The 18,812-nt window shown below is 51.3% G+C and overlaps 1 protein-coding gene across 1 annotated transcript in view; it reads left to right on the forward strand.

Annotated features, from left to right (window-relative positions):
- Positions 1 to 13,529, forward strand: part of LOC105048585 (malonyl-coenzyme A:anthocyanin 3-O-glucoside-6''-O-malonyltransferase-like) — a 58,703-nt gene extending 45,174 nt beyond the window's left edge. The window contains exon 2 of the mRNA XM_073261293.1: positions 12,621 to 13,529. Within this exon, the coding sequence (XP_073117394.1) occupies positions 12,621 to 13,313 (693 nt within the window). The 3' untranslated portion in view covers positions 13,314 to 13,529. The remainder of the gene's footprint in view (positions 1 to 12,620) is intronic.
- The last annotated feature ends 5,283 nt before the right edge of the window (positions 13,530 to 18,812 follow it).

Here is an 18,812-nt window from a genome sequence, read left to right on the forward strand (position 1 = left end):
CTACAAAGCATCAATCACTTGAAAATGTTGAGACTTGATATGAAGCAATTGTACGGATGCTAGAATATGTGAGTTAGGCATTTTTCAAGAAAAGAATAATTTCATGGCCTTTTGTTGTATGAGTAGTTTCCTTGTTAATCATGAAATTTGTTGGCCTATATGAGGATTGATTTATTATTAAATGACCAAATTAATCAGTATATATAAATGCTCATGGTAAGCATCCTGAAGCATATTAATTATTAAAATGGATGACAATACATTTCATAGAGATATTTGTGGCCCTCTCACTCCAAACAACATTTTTTTAAAGAAGAAGAAAAAAAAAAAAAAAAGATAAACAGCAGCTTTATGGGAGGATTGGAATGTAACACCCCGGATGAGCCTTATACCACCCTAACACCATTCTCAAAATAGGCGTGACTTTGAATAAGCTAAATACCTGGTCAAACATTGTGTGCCCATTTTTTATGGATATAAGTTTTTCCATATCTATGAATAGAGTATTGGCATCTGTTGCGGTCAATCGCCTCGTCGTCCGATCGTCGGAGAGCGTGCACCTGCAAAATGAAGTCCGCACTGACCGGAGACGACTCCGGCGGGGACCCTCCGACGGTCAAGTCAGAGAGGTGACTGGGCAACAGTGAAATGTAGACAGAGAGCTCTTATCGAGAGAGAGAGAGGAGCGAGCCTGCGTTTTTGGGAGAGACGGAGCGGATCGATCCTTTGCACTGTTGCCTTTCCCGGTATATATAGTGGAGCTAGGTATGGCGCCGTCATTAATGGCGCAGACAAGTGAGGAACTGTCAACTCACTGTAGGCTGTCAGAGCCGCCGTGAAAAACGTCATGTCGCCGTGTGGCCGTCTAATCACCAGGGTTGACCCGGCTCTCGGCGGGACAATGCCCCTAGGTAACTGTGCCGCGTGTCCGTGTCAGAGCTGACGACGTCTGGCGGCTGTACGGTGGTTGGAGGAGCCGACCGACCTAAAGTCGGTAGCCAGCCGAGTGGTGTCGGGCCCCTCCATCGGTCGGCGAGCTTCATGTAAGTCGGCCATATAACCTCGAGGTTCAGTCGGTCGGGATGGATACGCCCGACATACCCCAGTCGGCGATGGGCCGTTGGACGGCCGGTGGTTAGCCGCAGATGGCATCCGTCAGTCGGTCGCCCCGACCGACGATCGGTCGGTCTATCGGCCAGTCGGATTCGTCCAACGGAGGCGGTCAGGCCGTCAGCCGGTCGGGCGGTCGGGCCCTCCGGCAGTCGGTCGGGCCCTCCGGTCGGTCGGGCCCTCCGGTCGGTCGGGCCCTCCGGCAGTCGGTCGGCGGGTATCCCCCAACAGTTGCCCCCCTCCACTCCTAAGTCGGGTGGTGAGCTGGCCGAGGCTTCCATTCGGGCAGCAATCCCGGACGACTGGGAGTGGATTTGTCGCACATGTAGATCCGACCGTACTGCCGGATGATCCGATGTCAGACGCCTCATGAATGCCTAGCGATCCGGACGTCCAGTCGATTTCAGAAGTCACGTCGGCGTCAGGTGTCAGACGCCACGTCTTGTCGTCGTCAGTCGTTACGTCGGTGTCAGAAGATCGGGCGCCGGACGATACGGCGTCAGTCGATCGGATATTCGGTGCCGATCGCGGGAGAGAGGGCCACTGTCAGGCGTCCCATCGGGAACGCGAACCGGCGCAGGTGCGTGAATGCAGGACTGCGCCCCGCATGCCACGTGTCAAGGTGGTTGGCCGGCGCCCCCTCCGGCATTTAATGCAGGCGGTGCGGCCGTCCCGGGGCGGGGAGCGCCGAATCCTCCGCCAATCGGTGGGCGCCACGCATCGCGCATCTACAGGTCTTCGGTCGGCGCGAAAGGATCTCGACCGTCGGTCGGCCCTATATATATAGGACCCCCCGGACCCTGACCCACATTTGCAACATTTCGCTGGGGAAACTCTGTCCGGGCGATTTTTCAGTCGTCGCGGGCAGAGCTCTTCTTCGTTTGCGGAGGGTCCATCCGGTTCGTGGTCCCTCCTTCTCCTTCTTCCTTCCTTTCTTCTCTCTTCTCTTTCGGTCCCTGCATAATGACCAGGAAACCGACCCAGGGAGCTCGGTCGGGGAACCCGACCGACGACTCCCGATCGGCTCCGGAAGATGAGGCCTCCTCGCTTTCGGGGCCGAACGTCGATCAGCTTCGGGAGCACTATCGCATCCCGGAGCAGTTTCGGCTCTCCGCTCCAGGGGCCGGCGGTCGGGTCAACAACCCTCCGCCTGGCGATCTGGCGCTGTACGTTGAAGACCTTCGCGCGGGTCTTCGACTTCCGATTCCGGAGTTCGTCCGGAATCTACTTGATTATTACGGACTCTGTCCGGCGCAACTGGCGCCGAACTCTGTTCGTTAATCATTTCTTTCGCGCTGTTGTGTCAGCTCTTGCCGACCAACCCCCGTGTTTCGCTCTTCCGGGCCTTCTTTGTGCTCCGACCCCACCCTAAAGCCCGAGGGTGGTGGCTCTTCAACCCCCGAAGGGTCTCGCTTTCATAACTGGTCTTCCGTCGTCCATTCATGGATGGAAGAACCAGTTTTTCTTTGTTTCCTCCTCTTCTTCTTGGGCTTTCCTTCTCGTTGGGGTATACCCCGAACAGAGGCCAACGACAACAGTCGGGTGGATGCGGACGACCGGGAGGACTTCCACCGACTGAAGGACATGTCGGTACCGAAGCAGAGGGAGCTTGTTACCGAACAAGCTCTCTATGACGCCGGCTTAAGTCTGGTCCCCGAATAGGTATCGCCCGATCCTCCGGCTTTTCTTTTTGTTCATCTTTTGGTCGGTTTTGGTCCAGCCTTTAACTCTCTTGTCGGTATTGCAGGGACACCACCGAGGATGAGGCCGACGGATGCCGAGATTCGGCAGTTCGCCAAGAGGAAGAGGCCAGCATCGGGGGCCGACCCTTCGCGTCCTGCAAAGAAGCCAACCCCAGTCCCGCCGATCGTCGAGTCGTCGGCAACCGACCAGTCGGAGCCGGTCATAGCTCTTGCGGCTCCGACGGTCCAAGTCGAGGAGAGGCCGACTGAGGAGGCGGCCGAAGGAGTATCGGTGTCTTCGCCTATGCGGGTGGAGCCGGATGACGTTCGGGAAATCGAACATCGTCCGGCGGCGTCCGTTGGCGCAACGGGAGGCGTCGGGTCAAACTCCAGCGTCCCGTCGCTGCCAGTCCCGTCGGTCGGGGCAGCTGATCGGGGGAAGTCCCCGATGGAGCCACGGAAGAGGATGGGTCGGGGGCCGGTCGATGCCTCCAAGCGCCTACTACCCCGAGGGTGCGTCGGCGTTGGCCGACCACGATCTTGCGAGGAGGTTGTGCCAAGGAATCCTCCTCCCAACCGACGTGGGGTTGCTGCGAACTCGGCAGGTGACCGAGATGTTGTCTCGGTTCTACCCGACGATGGTCGAGGTAAGCTTCGGGTCCTCTCTTCCTTAGAAATTTTCCTTAGGAATTTTTGTTTATCATGCGATTCTGACGAAGCTTCCTTCCGCCGGCAGCTGATCTTCACAATGTCCGAACTGGAGGCCGGATACCGAAGGTTCGGCAACGCTCGGACAGCCTTCAAGGAAAGTCGGCGACGGCCGAGGCTGAGAGGGCAATGCTGGCCGACCAACTTCAGCAATCGGCCGATCGGGAGGCCAAGTTGGTCGACGAGGTCTCTCGGCTTGGGTCCGAACTCCGGTCGGCCAAAAGGAGGCAAAGCACAAAGGTCGGGCCGTACGCGCCTTCGCCGTGAACGGGATGGTGCCACCGCCGAACTCCAAGGTGAACGCGAGCAACTTCGGGCTGGCCTGGAGAAACTTGCGGAAGCCGAAGAGGAGTTGTCCATCGCCCAGGTCGACGCCGAAATGGCTAAGGCCGAGGCGGAGTCGGCGAGGCAGGAGCTTGCCCGTGCTGAGGAGGAGGCAAGGTCGGCGAGGGAGTCGGCCGATCGGGCGGTGGAGGACTTTCGGGCCTCCGACCGATACCGGGAGGAGATGCTCAAGTCGGGCTTCGCCTCATACCGGGTCGGGTTCGAGGATGGTCGGGACGCCGTCCATGCCTTGTACCCGGAGGTGGACGTCAGCCGCGTCGTCCCGCCGTTCGTCGAGGAAGGAGCCGAAGAGGAAGGAGCCGAAGAAGAAGCCGACCAGCCGTCGGGAGGCGTCATCCTAGCGGAGGAAGCTGTCCCGGAGCAGGTGCCGACCGAAGCTCCTTTGCCGACTGAAGCCCACTCTTTGCCGACTGAAGGACATCCTTCTGTCGTTGACCCAGCGCTGCTCACGGTCGAGACGCCGATCATCCCCGATCCTCCGTTGGTTGAAGAGATCGACTAGGACGAATGATCGGCCCAGCCGACCGTCTCCCTCTTTGTTTCTTTTTGAAAATACATGTAATCGGGCTTCGACCCGACTTTGTAATTTCCTTTCATCAATGAATGAAATTTTCTTCTTTTCCTTCTTGTTTGTAATGCCGACCATTGCTGCGATGCGGAACCTTAGTCACTAACTTAAGCAAGTCGCCAACTTACGTAAGTCGATAGGACTTCGACAATTTGTGCAGCCCCGAAGGTAGAATGCGTCCCGACTTTAGGTCGGCTTCGGGTAGTCGAAGTTGTCAGTCGGGTCCATCTGTTGAGTCGGGATCCGACCGAACCTGGTAAAGGTTAGGGAGTCGGACTTCCGTAGATGCGTTTAGTCGGTCATTTGCGTCGCCATGTCGGGGAACGATAGTAAGTCGAGTCCCCACTCTCCTGCGTCGGGTCCTGTATCCTCCGACAGACGGTAGCAAGCCGAATGTCATTCAGCCGGCCGAAAATCGATCGGCAAGTAGTGGTGCGACTAAGGTCACGTCATGTGATAGACGGTGGTAAGCCGAATATCCCTCGACCGGCCGTAGCCTGGTCGGAAGTCGCGACAATAGTCGCGTGGGCTTTTAGCCTTTCTTCGGTCGGGGCCCGATCGGCCTGTCGGCCGATGGATTCTGCCCGAAAATTCGACCGTAGAAGGAGTATGAACTCCCGTCGCAACAGCTGCATCGGCCTTTGGGCGGATGTGTTGCCGAAAGTCGAAGGAGTGTAACTCCCGTTCATAAGAGTCCGTCGGCCCTTGTGAAGGTCCGACGAATCGTCGAAGGAGTGTTAACTCCCGTCATTGTAGATGCATCGGTCCGTGTAAGGGTCCGGTGTATCGTCGGTGTCAGGTCCACGTCGATACGTCGGGGCTGAGCGCCGATTGCTAGTCGAAGAGTTAGAACTCCGATTTTTCAAACTGAACTTGTATTCCGACAATGGAGTTACAAAATTCACTGATAATACAGCTTCAAATTGTCGGCGTTCCAAGTTCGGGGAATGGGTTTCCCCTCAAGGGTCTCCAGCCGATTGCTCTCGGCCCGAAGGTGTCTGCAACCTTGTAGGGTCCTTCCCAGTTGGGAGCCAGCTTCCCTTGGTCCAAGGGCTTCGACACTTCTGCCTTCCTCAAGACTAGGTCGTCAGGCCTGAAGAGCTTTGGTCTGACCTTGGCGTTGTAGTACCGGGCGACCCTCTGTCGGTACGAGGCCATTCGAATTTGAGCCTCGTCTCGTAGCTCGGGGAGGAGGTATTCGAATTTGAGCCTCGTCTCGTAGCTCGGGGAGGAGGTCTAGGTCGACCCTCCGACTCTCGGAGTTGTCTGGCTCTTGGTACTGCTCGACCCTTGAAGACGGTAGGCCGATCTCGAGCGGGATCATCGCCTCTGTCCCGTAGGCCAAACTGAACGGTGACTCCCCGGTCGGGACGCGGGGGGTCGTTCGGTAAGCCCACAGAACGGAGCCCAGCTCGTCGACCCAGAGACCTTTGGCTTCGTTCAGTCGGGTCTTGAGTCCATGGAGCAAGGTTCGGTTGGTCACCTCAACCTCACCGTTGGACTGTGGGTGCCCGACTGAAGTTAGTCGGTGGCGGATGTGGAACCTGGCGCAGAAGTCTCTGAAGTCTTGGTTGTCGAATTGCCGTCCGTTATCGGTGATGATGGTGTGTGGCAATCCGAACCTGAAGATGACGGACTTTTGGATGAAGTCCTCCATCTTCCGCTCGGTGATCTGCGCCAAGGGTTCGGCTTCGACCCACTTTGTGAAGTAGTCGATGGCGACAACGATGAACTTTCTCTGGCCCGACGCCGGTGGGAATGGGCCGAGAATATCGACTCCCCACTGAGCGAAGGGCCACGGAGCGATAATGGGAGCGATTTGGCTGGCCGGTTGGTGCTGAATATTGGCATACTTTTGGCATGGCTCGCACCTTCGGACCAACTCTGCCGCATCCTTCTTCATGGTTGGCCAGTAGTAGCCTTGTCGCAAGACCTTGAAGGCTAAGGACTTGCCCCCCAAGTGATTCCCACAAATTCCTTCGTGAACCTCTCGGAGAGCGTAGTCGGCGTCGGATGGCCCCAAGCACCTGAGCAGAGGGAGGGAGAACGACCTTTTGTAGAGTCGGCCGTCCATGATCACATATTGCGACGCCGACCATCGGAGTCGCTTGGCCTCCGCGGGATCTTCGGGACTGGTCCCGTCGGTCAGGTACTGGACGATCGGGTCCATCCAACTTGGTTCGGACGTTAGCTGCTGCACCTCTTCGACCCGATCGATGCTCGGCTGCTGGAGATTTTCGACGAACGTCTGGCCCAAAGAGTCATAGGCCGACGTTGCCAATCTGGAGAGAGCGTCGGCGCGGGCATTCTCCGTCCTGGGGATGTGGGAGATCTCGAAATACTCGAGGCGTGCCACGAGGTCCTTCACCTTCTGAAGATACTTGACCATGGTCGGATCTCGCGCCTCGAAGTCGCCCTTGACCTGCCCCACGATCAGCTGAGAGTCGGAGAATGCCCGGAGGCTGTCGATGCCCAGCTCCTTCGCCACCCTCAAGCCCGCGAGGAGTGCCTCGTATTCGGCTTGATTGTTGGAGGCCTTGAAGTCGAACCGGAGGACGTATTCGGCGACTACCCCATCCGAATTCGTGAGCAGGAGCCCGGCCCCGCTTCCCTGAGCGTTGGAGGCTCCGTCGATGTGGAGTACCCAGGTGGAGATCGGGTCTGGCTCAGAGATCGAATCTCGTCCCGGGCCTTCAGCTCCCGACCCTAGGTCGGTCGTCGGGCATTCGGCGATGAAGTCGGCCAGGACCTGGGCCTTCAAGGCAGGCCTTGGCCGGTACTGAATGTCGAACTCGCTAAGCTTCATCGTCCACTTAGCGAGTCGTCCGGATGTGTCGGGTCGGCGCTGTATGGCCCTCAGGGGCCGGTTGGTGAGTACCACGATGGCGTGGGCCTGGAAGTATGGTCGAAGCTGTTGCGCGGAGACGGTCAGGGCGAAAATCATCTTTTCAGTCTCCGAGTATCTGGCTTCGGCACCGTGGAGTACTTTGCTGGTGTAGTAGACGGGCTGATGAGTCCGGCACTCGTTTTCCCGAACAAGCACCGAACTGATCGCCTCGGAAGATGTGGCCAAGTAGAGATACAAGGTTTCCCCGACTTGCAGCTTTACGAGCAGCGACGGGGAAGCCAAGTACCTTTTCAGGTCTTCGAAGGCCTGTTCGCACTCATCCGACCAAGAGAAGCCGTTCGCCTGATGCAGAGTCTTGAAGAACGGGAGGCACCTTTCAGCTGACCGAGAAATGAATCGGCTAAGAGCGACGATTCTTCCGTTCAGCTGTTGGACCTCCTTCTTGGTGTTCGGATGACGCATGTCGAGGATTGCCTTTATCTTCTCAGGGTTGGCCTCGATCCCTCTCTGAGAAACGAGGAATCCGAGGAACTTCCCTGAGGTCACCCCGAAAGCACATTTGGTCGGGTTGAGCTTCATTCAGTGTCGTCGAAGGGTGCAGAAGGTCTCCTCGAGATCCTGAACATGGTCCGGGATCTGCGTGCTCTTTACCAGCATGTCGTCCACGTACACTTCCATATTACGCCCGATCTGGTCTTTAAAGACCTTATTGACGAGTCGCTGGTAGGTGGCGCCGGCGTTCTTCAATCCAAAGGGCATCACCCGATAACAGTAGAGGCCCTTGGGAGTTACGAACGCGGTGTGCTCCTCGTCTTCAGGCACCATCCGGATCTGGTTGTACCCGGCGAAGGCATCCATGAAGCTGAGCAGTCGAAATCCGGACGTCGCATCCACCAGCTGGTCGATCTTCGGAAGTGGGAAGCTATCCTTCGGGCAGGCTCGGTTGAGGCCGGTATAGCCGATGCAGATCCTCCACTTCCCGTTGGCTTTCTTGACCATGACGACATTGGCGAGCCAGTCGGGATACGTAGATTCCCGAATGAAGCCCGCTTCGAGTAGCTTGTTCACTTCTTCGTCGATGGCCTTCTGCCTTTCTGGGGCGAAGGACCTTTTCTTCTGCCTCACCGGCTTCATCGTCGGGTCGATGTTGAGTCGGTGAGTAATTGTTTCTGAAGGGATGCCCGACATATCTGCTGCCGACCAAGCGAATATGTCGGCATTGGCCGTCAGCAGCTCCGCCAGTCGATGACGTTCGGTGTCGGGCAATTGAGACCCGACCCAAACTTTTCTGTCGGGATTTTCTCCAATCGGGATTGCCTCGAGCTGCTCGGCGGGCGAACCCCGTTCTTCCTCCTCCCTTTGGTCCAGTTTGTCGACTGTCAGAGGATCCTTCGTCCCGTCGCTTTGAGCGGAGATTTGGAAGCATCGGCGAGCGAGCTGTTGATCTCCGCGCATCTCCCCGACTCCGTTCTTGGTCGGAAATCGAACAAGGAGATGGTACGTCAAGACGATCGCCTTGAGGGCGTTCAATCCAGGTCGTCCGAGTATGGCGTTGTAGGCCGAAGGAACTTGGGCGACCGCGAAAGAGAGGGAGACCGTGCTTTGCCGTGGTTCGGTACCGACCGTCACGGGCAGGGTAATTTCTCCCTCTGTCGTGATGGTGTCTCCGGCAAAGCCGACAGGGGCACAGGGATCCTCCTAAGTCGGTCAGTTGACAGTCGCATTCGGGAGAAGGTCGAGTAAAACAAAACATTTGTCGAACTTCCATTATCAACAAAAATTTGTTTTACATCATAATTGGCTATTGTCGCCGACACAACAACAGCATCGTCGTGGGGAGTCTGGATGCCCCGAACGTCGTCTTTTGTGAAGGTGATTACGTCGTCCGGGCGTGGCCTTTTCGTCGGCTCCCCCTGCTGACGTCCCCGGTCCCAGCCGCTTGGAGATCATGCTGATGACTCCGGCCGTCGGCTGGTTAGTCGGTGCCTCTTCAGTCGGCTGGGGCCGTCGTTCGGCAATCGGTTGGGTCGGCGGACCCTTCCGGAATTTGTCGAGATACCCCCGGCGGATGAGATTTTCGATCTCGTCCTTCAACTGGATGCACCGCTCGGTGTCGTGGCCGTGGCTCCGATGGAACCGGCAGTACTTCCGATGGTCGAGATCCTTTGCCTTCAGAGGCGGAGGCCGTCGCAGGTATTCTTCTCCCTCGATCTCCATCAGGATCTGCGCACGGGGAGCGGAGAGAGGAGTGTAGGAGTCATACCTGGGACGCACCGGCCTCGGAGTCTGCAGACGGGGCGATTTTTGGATCTGTCGGGGTGGAGAAAGCCGACTATCGGTCGGGGGCCGGCTTGGTTCGGTGGGCTCCCGACCTTTTCTCCGCTTCTCCTTCGGGCCTCTGGGCTCGGCCAAGCGTCGGTCGGACGCTCCTTCGTCCGCGCGTATATACTTGTATGCGCGCTCCAGTAGCTCGGCATACGTTCGGGGGAGGGTCTTGTCCAGAGAATAGGTAAATCGGGACGACCTCAGGCCCCGCTTCATGGCTGAAACAGCCATGTCTTCGTTGAGGTCCCGGACCTCGAGCGTGGCCGCGTTGAATCGCGCCACGAAGTGTCGGAGCGTCTCGTTTTCTCTCTGCTTGAGGGAGAAAAGGCTGTCCGACGTTCGCGGCGGCTTCCGGCTGGTGCTGAAATGGGCCACGAACGAGTGTTCGAGCTGCGCAAAGGAATGGATACTGCTCGATCGAAGACCGGAGTACCAAGCCCTGGCAGCCTTGCGGAGCGTAGCGGGGAAGCCGATGCAGAAAAGAGCGTCGGTTGCCCCTTGAATCGTCATGAGAGCTTTGTAGCTCTCGAGGTGGTCGACTGGGTCGGTGGAGCCGTCGTATGGCTCCACGTGCGGCATCTTGAACCGACTGGGAATCGGTTCGTCGAGGACCAGTCGGGAGAGAGGTTGGGCGGTCTGAAAGTCGACATCATTCGAAGACCTCTGACCGTCCATCTGCAGTTGGGCGAGTCGGCGGTCGATTTCCTCGAACCGTCGCTCGTAGTCGTTCGCTCGTCGATGCTGGGAGACCCCAGGGGTGGAGCCTCCGGAAGATTTTGAAAAGGAGGCCGACGGTGCGCGCGGCCGCTTCTCCTTCCTTGCCCGTTCCAACGGGGAGGGAGAGGGCCGCTGGGACCGTTGGTCATCGCGCCGTGGTCGTCCCTCCTCCTCTCCGTGGGAGCGCTGTTGAGGGCGCTCACGTGGAGGCGACAGGGATTGGCGCGGTCGCCGGCGGCTGCTCCTGGAAGGCATAGGTCGGGCCGCCGGCTGCTGCTGGAGGCTTTTGACTGCGTCGGTCAGTACGGTCATCTGCCGTACGATGGCCGCGATCTGGGCCTCCGTGGTCACTGCAGGGCGCGGAGGGCTAGGCTCCGCCGCTGGCGAGGGCGGGGAGGCCTCTTCCCGACGGAAAGAGCGCCTAGCCGACCCAGTGACTCTCGATCGTTGAGCTCTTGTCTTTGTCATGCTGTCCCCCTACCTGGCGCGCCAATCTGTTGCGGCCAATCGCCTCGTCGTCCGATCGCCGGGGAGCGTGCACCTGCAAAATGAAGTCCGCACTGACCGGAGGCGGCTCCGGCGGGGACCCTCCGACGGTCAAGTCAGAGAGGTGACTGGGCAACAGTGAAATGTAGACAGAGAGCTCTTATCGAGAGAGAGAGAGAGAGAGAGGAGCGAGCCTGCGTTTTTGGGAGAGACGGAGCGGATCGATCCTTTGCACTGTTGCCTTTCCCGGTATATATAGTGGAGCTAGGTATGGCGCCGTCATTAATGGCGCGGACAAATGAGGAACTGTCAACTCACTGTAGGCTGTCAGAGCCGCCGTGAAAAACGTCATGTCGCCGTGTGGCCGTCTAATCACCAGGGTTGACCCGGCTCTCGGCGGGACAATGCCCCTAGGTAACTGTGCCGCGTGTCCGTGTCAGAGCTGACGACGTCTGGCGGCTGTACGGTGGTTGGAGGAGCCGACCGACCTAAAGTCGGTAGCCAGCCGAGTGGTGTCGGGCCCCTCCATCGGTCGGCGAGCTTCATGTAAGTCGGCCATATAACCTCGAGGTTCAGTCGGTCGGGATGGATACGCCCGACATACCCCCAGTCGGCGATGGGCCGTTGGACGGCCGGTGGTTAGCCGCTGATGGCATCCGTCAGTCGGTCGCCCCGACCGACGATCGGTCGGTCTGTCGGCCAGTCGGAGTCGTCCAACGGAGGCGGTCAGGCCGTCAGCCGGTCGGGCGGTCGGGCCCTCCGGCAGTCGGTCGGGCCCTCCGGTCGGTCGGTCGGGCCCTCCGGCAGTCGGTCGGCGGGTATCCCCCAACAGCATCCATTTTATATTAATTACTGTATATCATAGTAATATTATTATGGTCATATTGTTATATTGCAAAACTATTATTAGTAATTATTATATCATAGCAAGTTATATTGAATTATTATATATTATCATATAATATAATATAATAATATATATTACTATAATATTTTATATAATATAGTGGTATTGTAATGTTCAGATATTTATGATAAAAAAAATATTTTATATTAGTGATGATATATAATATATAACAAATACCTTACTGACATAGATAATATTAAAAATACTATAAGATTTTATATTTCTTTGATAATATTTTATAATATCTAATTTATATTGTATTAATTAGTATTGGTATATTAACATTACCATCTTTGATGTTTCATATTAAATTTTTAATATCAATATAATTATTTGGTGTCACTACACAAAATTCTAGTAGGATATTTAATATGATATTTATACTTATTAATGTAGTAAATTGGTATATCTATATAAAATAATATCATGATATCATTATCTAATATTAATACAACATTTTTAAATACCAATATTATATTTTTTATGTTAATATATATTATATTTTACTTATATTATGTTAATTAAATAAAATGTTAAAACAATCATATAAACTATATTGTAACACTATAGTATTGTAGCATACAATGTATAATGTTATTCTTTAGTATTATATTATATAGTATTATCATACTGCAAAGCGAAAATTTTTAGTTTATTTTGAAATTTTTAAAAATCAAATAGAATTTAGTATAAATATCCGATATAAATGTGCCACATGACATAGCCTTTCTTATTTTCATTTTTCTTATGCCACCAATACCATCATATACCACGTATATTATGCTTCCTTATACATTCGCTTGGATGTTTTGTCATTTTTCGTCCTTTTTTTTTTTTTTTTTTTGGCTAACACTTTTCGTCGTAAAAATTCCTCCTCCATTATTGACATGCTGGCATGTTACTGACGTGACACTGCACTAAAAGATGGCAGCGATGGTACCGCGCGGCTCTTCCATCGGAGCCCGGCTCCATCTCACACGAATAACCTTCACGCTTGACCACGCCACCATCCAATCCTTAAAGCAGCAGGCCGTCCATCAGAGCATGGCGATCAGCCCCAAACCCTTCAACGTTCGCGGCGATCGCCGCCCATGCCTGGCTCTGCTTCTCCCGCGCCAAAGTCGTCGCGGCCGACGAGGTCGTCGTCCTCGGCTTCCTGGCGGACTGCCGCGCTCGCATCGATCCGCCTCTCGACGAGGCCTACACGGGGAACTGCATCCGCCCGTGCTTCGCCAAGGCCATGGGGTCGGAGCTCGCGGGCCCGGCGGCCTAGCGAACGCCTGCGCGGCGATCGGGCAGGCCATCAAGGCGGGCGTGGAGGAGCCGCTGAGGGGTTGCGAGGGCTGGGTGGACTACGTACGCGATTTGCCGCCGGGGAGGATAATGTACTCGTCCTCATCGCCGAGGTTCAAATACTACGAGACAGACTTCGGGTGGGGGAGGCCGGAGCGGGTGGAGCTGGTGTCGATGAACCATGATGGCGAGGTGGTGCTGGTGGCCGGGAAAGAGCAGGGGTCGGTGCAGGCGACGATGGGGCTCGCAGCGCACCAGATGGAGGTGTTTGCAAAAGGATTTGTGGGTGGTTTGGAGGGTTGGAGGGAGGAGAATAGTGAGTAGGGAAGGGTTCGCTGACGGGCATTTTGTAAATGTTTCAAGGAAATCCTTTTTAAGCGTCTGTATGGCTGGGTGTTGTACCATTGTGTAATTTCTTTTGTTGAAGGGTCCTTGAGAAACCGTTGATGAGCATGGAAATTAAATAAATGTTGAGGAACTTAGCCTCAAGCCCTTTGTTTATCACAAAACAAGCATGCTTATTATTCTGAAGGGATTTAATATGTTTTCGCAGAATTATTAGCATACTTCAGCCGCTTTGTAGGAAAATGGTAATTGAATCCGAAGTAGGGACAAATTCCATGGCACTGCTGACATAGCAGGCTGCAACTCAATCGATGATGATTGATGACATTTTTATCGATGATACCACTGGTGGTGCGGTCGAGAAGTCTCAACATGGATTTGCATATTGGATGAGAAGACTAGAAAGATGGAGAGACTTGGAGGTGATCATAATTCAGAGAAGAGGAAGCAAAGAGATCATGTTGTTCTATTCTGTATTTTAATTTATAAATAGAGTTTTTTTCTAAAAAGAATAGGTGGTGGTGGTAGTGGTAGTCACGGCCAACGCAAGGGCAACTAGGGTTTAGAAGTCCGTTTAAAATTACAAACGGAGGTAGGTCGAAGAGTTTCATATGCAATTGCAGGAGCTTTGTATCAACAAGAATTCTACCAAAAAGGAGTTCCCCTTTGCTCTTTTCTAATTTCTCTAGATCTCTTGGGTGGAATAAATGATGTTATAAACACTTATTTAGTCAATATTGTAGGGTTGAGTTGAATTTTTTTGTTGCATTCATGGATTGGTCAGTCCTTTTGGATATTGGGCCAAATTAAATCGTCACCCTATGGAAGTGCAAAAAGGAATCAATATAGGCCTGATATCATCGGTCTTGACACAGCTTGATCCAGCTTAAGCTGAGACTTAATTTACAACAACTTAGAACCTCATCCAAAAAGACTAGCTAAAAGATGGAGGTGAAAATAGCATGCATATATTCATTTGGATCTGTTTCCGTATCTAAATCAATCTGGATATGGATAGAAATTTGAAGATTCAATTAATATCTATTTTATATCTATATCTATTATAGAAAAATAGATATGGATATGGATAGATAACTATCTGATCCATATCCGAATATTCAAATTTATATATAATTCTATATAAATTTGTATAGTACTTATTAATTTTTAAAAAAAATATACAGCTCGGTAGTAGAATGGGATGTTTTAGTGCGAGAAGCTCCGAGGACTTTAGTGTGAGAAAACCATCTCCAATCTCCGTTAACTCTTCCTACCCTTCCACCATGCGAACACCTTACCACCCATTTACAACCCACTTCTGTCCTTTGGCCACAGGTGCAAGTGTGGTCCCGTTGCCCCACCACATTCCTGGAACGTCATTCTGGAGAAGCAGCTGCATTTACGCACCCTGAGCGATCGTCTCCCAACGTTCCATCGCCCTCGTCTCGTTACCGGTGTTTCAGTAAAGTGCCTCCGATTGAAGTAGGCGGTTGGTGGAAGAGAATTAAGTCCAGTAGATGACGTCCACGGAACCGCATATCTCGCCATCGTCGAAGCCTACCTCATGTCCAGCGAAAGAATGATGCACGCTTGCCTCTCTCTCATGAAATATCTGCTCCGGTTGGGCATCTGAATGCTGCATCTTAACTTAGTAATAGCCTCCCTCAATTCTAGGCAAGTGCCTCAGGAGTCGGGTGTCACCTCATCTCTATGAGGGTATTGCGGCCAATCCCTCCATCGTTCGATCATCGGGATCGCGCACCTGCAAAGAAAGTCCATACTGACCGGAGATACTTCCGACGGAGACCTTCCGACGGTCAAGTTAGAGAGGAGATTAGGCAACAGAGGAGAGAACCAGGGGCTCAGCTTGAGAAAGCTTAAGAAAGCTTAAGAAAGCTTGCCAAAACTTACCAAAACTGTTGCCTTACCCCCTTTTATAGTAGAATGCGGTATGGTCCCGTCATTAATGATGCAGACAACTGGAAAGTTGTCAAATCATCGGAGACTGTCAAATCGGCATAGGTTGTCAGGTCATCAGAATTAACCCATGTCCTTGACAGGACAACGCTCTAGGACGGTCGCACGGCATGTTCTTGACAGGACAACAGTCCATAGCGATTGTATGACGTTTGGATGGGCTGGCCGACTATATGTCGGTATTCGATTGACGGGATGTCGGGTGGTGACTCGGAGACACCGTCGACTGATCTGGTGCCTTGTGGAAGTCGAACGTTGGCTGCCACCCCCGACAATGAATCGATGATGTGGATTCGATCGTTCGATCGGTTGAAAGCAGTATTGGTTTGTTTGACCGTCATATCTTCGGTCGGATATTGTCGGTAGTCATTATCGAATCATTATTGGAGTCGTTGTTGGAGTTGTCTGTCGGTTTGATGAATAAAATCGGACATCGATCGAACTGATCCGAAGATAAGTCGGCGTATAGGAATCAATCGATATATTCCACCAGAGGGCAAACATAATCCCACTGTAGGAAGGTGGCTGTTCTTCTCTTGGACAAGGCAATCGCAACCTCTCAATTAATGCAGGCCCATTGTGGTGGAAATCTCAAGGGACGACAGTCTCCCAAAAGACGTGCTCAGGCAGTCCCTTCCACCCATCAACCCATAAAGATACTTGGTCCAACCCTAGCAGAATCTCCCGCTCCCTCGAGACTGCCGTTGGCTCGGACTGGACTGACTCCTCTTACATCGATGCCGTCGGAAATGGCATGTTATCGTATGGTGCCGAATGAACCCGGAGGCAAAAAGAAACATTATCTTGTATCTCAAACTGGTCTAATGTCCGAAGCTATGTGGAGGTACTCCAACAAGGTCCCATAATTCCACTCCCACCCTCTCTTTAGGCCCGAAAGGTCTTTCGCCGCCTGTCGAACGTCACTCACCATTCAAAACCATTCCCTATCGGGTCTTGTTTCAGATGCAGGGATAAAGATCATTCTACGAATGCTTGTCGCAACCCTATAAAGTGCTTCAGTTATCGAAGAAATGGTCATCGAGCTTGTTCAAGCAAAATCTTCCCTCCCACTAACTTCAGAAGGAGTCGAAGTCTCCCTCCAGACGAGATGCAAGCCAACCAACCTCCTCTGAGGAGGCAGCGCCCTGCTATCATTGCTCCTTCCCTTCCCACATCTGATCCCCCTACTCCTCCTCAAAGACCTGGAGCATGAAAAGCTTTTGTTTTAATCTCTTCTGAAATGGAAGAAATGGAGCTCTATCTTGATCAAGCGATGCATGTTCTGGCGTTTGGCAGAATCATTAAAGCGGATGATGTCCAAACACACCTGGCTCTTGGACCACGAGGAAGCTTGCTAAAACTAACTCTTTTTTTTGTGGCTTGCCCCTCAAGAGACACTGTGATGGCCCAGCCCGAGTAACAAATTTCAGCCCACAAAGCCCAAATAAAAAAAAAAAAAAAAAAGGAGAAGAACTCCCAAAGGAAGTCTTCTTCCTCCTCTCGTCGGCTCCCAATCGGAGTCGGAAAGAGCCCCCTCCAGCTCTATTTAAGGAGGAGAACCCTCCTCTCTCCCTTTCACCAAAGATCCGAGATCCAGTCGGCGGCAATCATCAGAAAACCACCATGGAGACCCGTCCCTGTGCCTGTCCAATTGCTCGTCGGAAAAGCTTCACCGGCGTCGGAGGTAAGCCTCCTCCCCTTCCTCTCTTCTCCCCTTTCCTTCCCATGCCTGTGTGCATGCTCGCCGGCGATCGGAGTCGCCGGATTTTGTTGCAGAAGAAACCTTTATTTTTGCCATTTTTCTTTGATTTCCGACGCCGGTGGTCACTGCCGACCACCGGTTTGGCCCTCCTCTTGTCGTTGGGTCGCCTCCTCCTGCCGACGGCCGTCCTACACCGGCTGCGCCGTCGGTCGGAACTCCAATGAGGGAATTTAAGATCCCCTGTTTTGGTCAAAGCAAGTCCAGGAAGAAGAAAAGAAAAAGAAGAAGAAGAAGGAAAAGAAAAAAAAAGAAGAAGAAAGAAAAGAAAAAGAAAAGAAGAAGAAAGAAAAGAAAAAAAAAAGAAAAAAAAATAAAAATAATATAATAATAATAATATAATAATAAATAGGATTTTCTCTCCTCTCTCTTTCGTGAAGAAAAAGATAAGAAAGAAAGAAAGAAAAGAAGAAAGAAAAATAAAATAAATTAATTAATTAATAATAATATAAATATAAAATATGAGAAAGAGAGTTTCTCTCTCTTCCCTCTCTTTCTTCAATCTGGACTAGTATTTTCTCTCTCTAGAATTGGACTTTCTCTCTCTACTTTCTCTCTCTAGAATCTTCTCTCTAGATTATTTCTCTCTCCTAAGATTTTTTAGAATCTTGAGAAGAATGATGATAAATTTAAATGATCCTAGTGATGGATTTTTGATCTGTGATCGTCGGACGGTACACCGACATCCACTTTGATCAGATTATGTATTTTTAAGATTCTATTTTTCATGATTTTATTGAATTATCTACATGATAATCTTAGCATGATTTGATCTGATCGATCGAATTTGTTGAATCATATTGTCTAAAAAATTCAAGATGAATTTTCTCTCTCTAAAATATTCTCTCTCTAAAATATTCTCTCCCTTGATTGATTCTCTCTCTAAAAAGGTTAGTGAATGAAAAAATTTCTTTTAATAGTCCTGATCTGATTCTAATGAAGAATCCTGATCCATGATTGTTAGACAGCGTACTGGCACCCACCTTAATCAGACCATGAATCTTTAGATTTGATCATCAATGATTTCGATCTAGCCATGATTTGATTTGATCATGTTGATTTCACCAATCAAGATATTAGACCAATCGTAATGTTGGATTGTGTCACCTGATCAATTCAAATTGTACCTCATAGATTCTCTCTCCTCTAATTGTCTCTCTCTACTTGATTTTATGAAATCGATGAAGAAACCTCGGTCCTATCACTTCAAATCCGATTTGATCTGATAGTCAAACTTTGGATCGTTTAAGTCCTAATTAGATTTTGATTAGATGAAATTAGATGATCGGACCCAATCTAAACCGTTGAAATATGGTATTCGTATTCTTTCTAATTATTGAAATTGATTCTGTATAGGATTGTGGATGTTTGATCATGAGATATCGCAATATGATCTACGAATAGAATTTTTGAAAGAAAATTTATAGAATTATGTGGATTTATTGGAATGCGTTCAAGGTAAGTAATGTTTCACTTTTTCTAGATTTATCGATAAATTATAATATATTTTTTTGACATGATTTGTGAAACGATGCATGAATTGGATGAATGTATTTTGTTATGAAAATATCTTATTTGAAATGTTATGATGAAGCATGATTGAATATATTGATTTCATGATGCATTATATTGATTGATTTCGATACTACATGATTATATGTTTTATTATCGAAATTAGAATATGAAATATGATTTATGAAGAATTATGATATAAGAAACATTATGAATTGACAACCTAACTA

The sequence above is a fragment of the Elaeis guineensis genome, chromosome 7 (assembly GCF_000442705.2).
Source record: "Elaeis guineensis isolate ETL-2024a chromosome 7, EG11, whole genome shotgun sequence".
Classification (NCBI taxonomy): Eukaryota; Viridiplantae; Streptophyta; class Magnoliopsida; order Arecales; family Arecaceae; genus Elaeis; species Elaeis guineensis.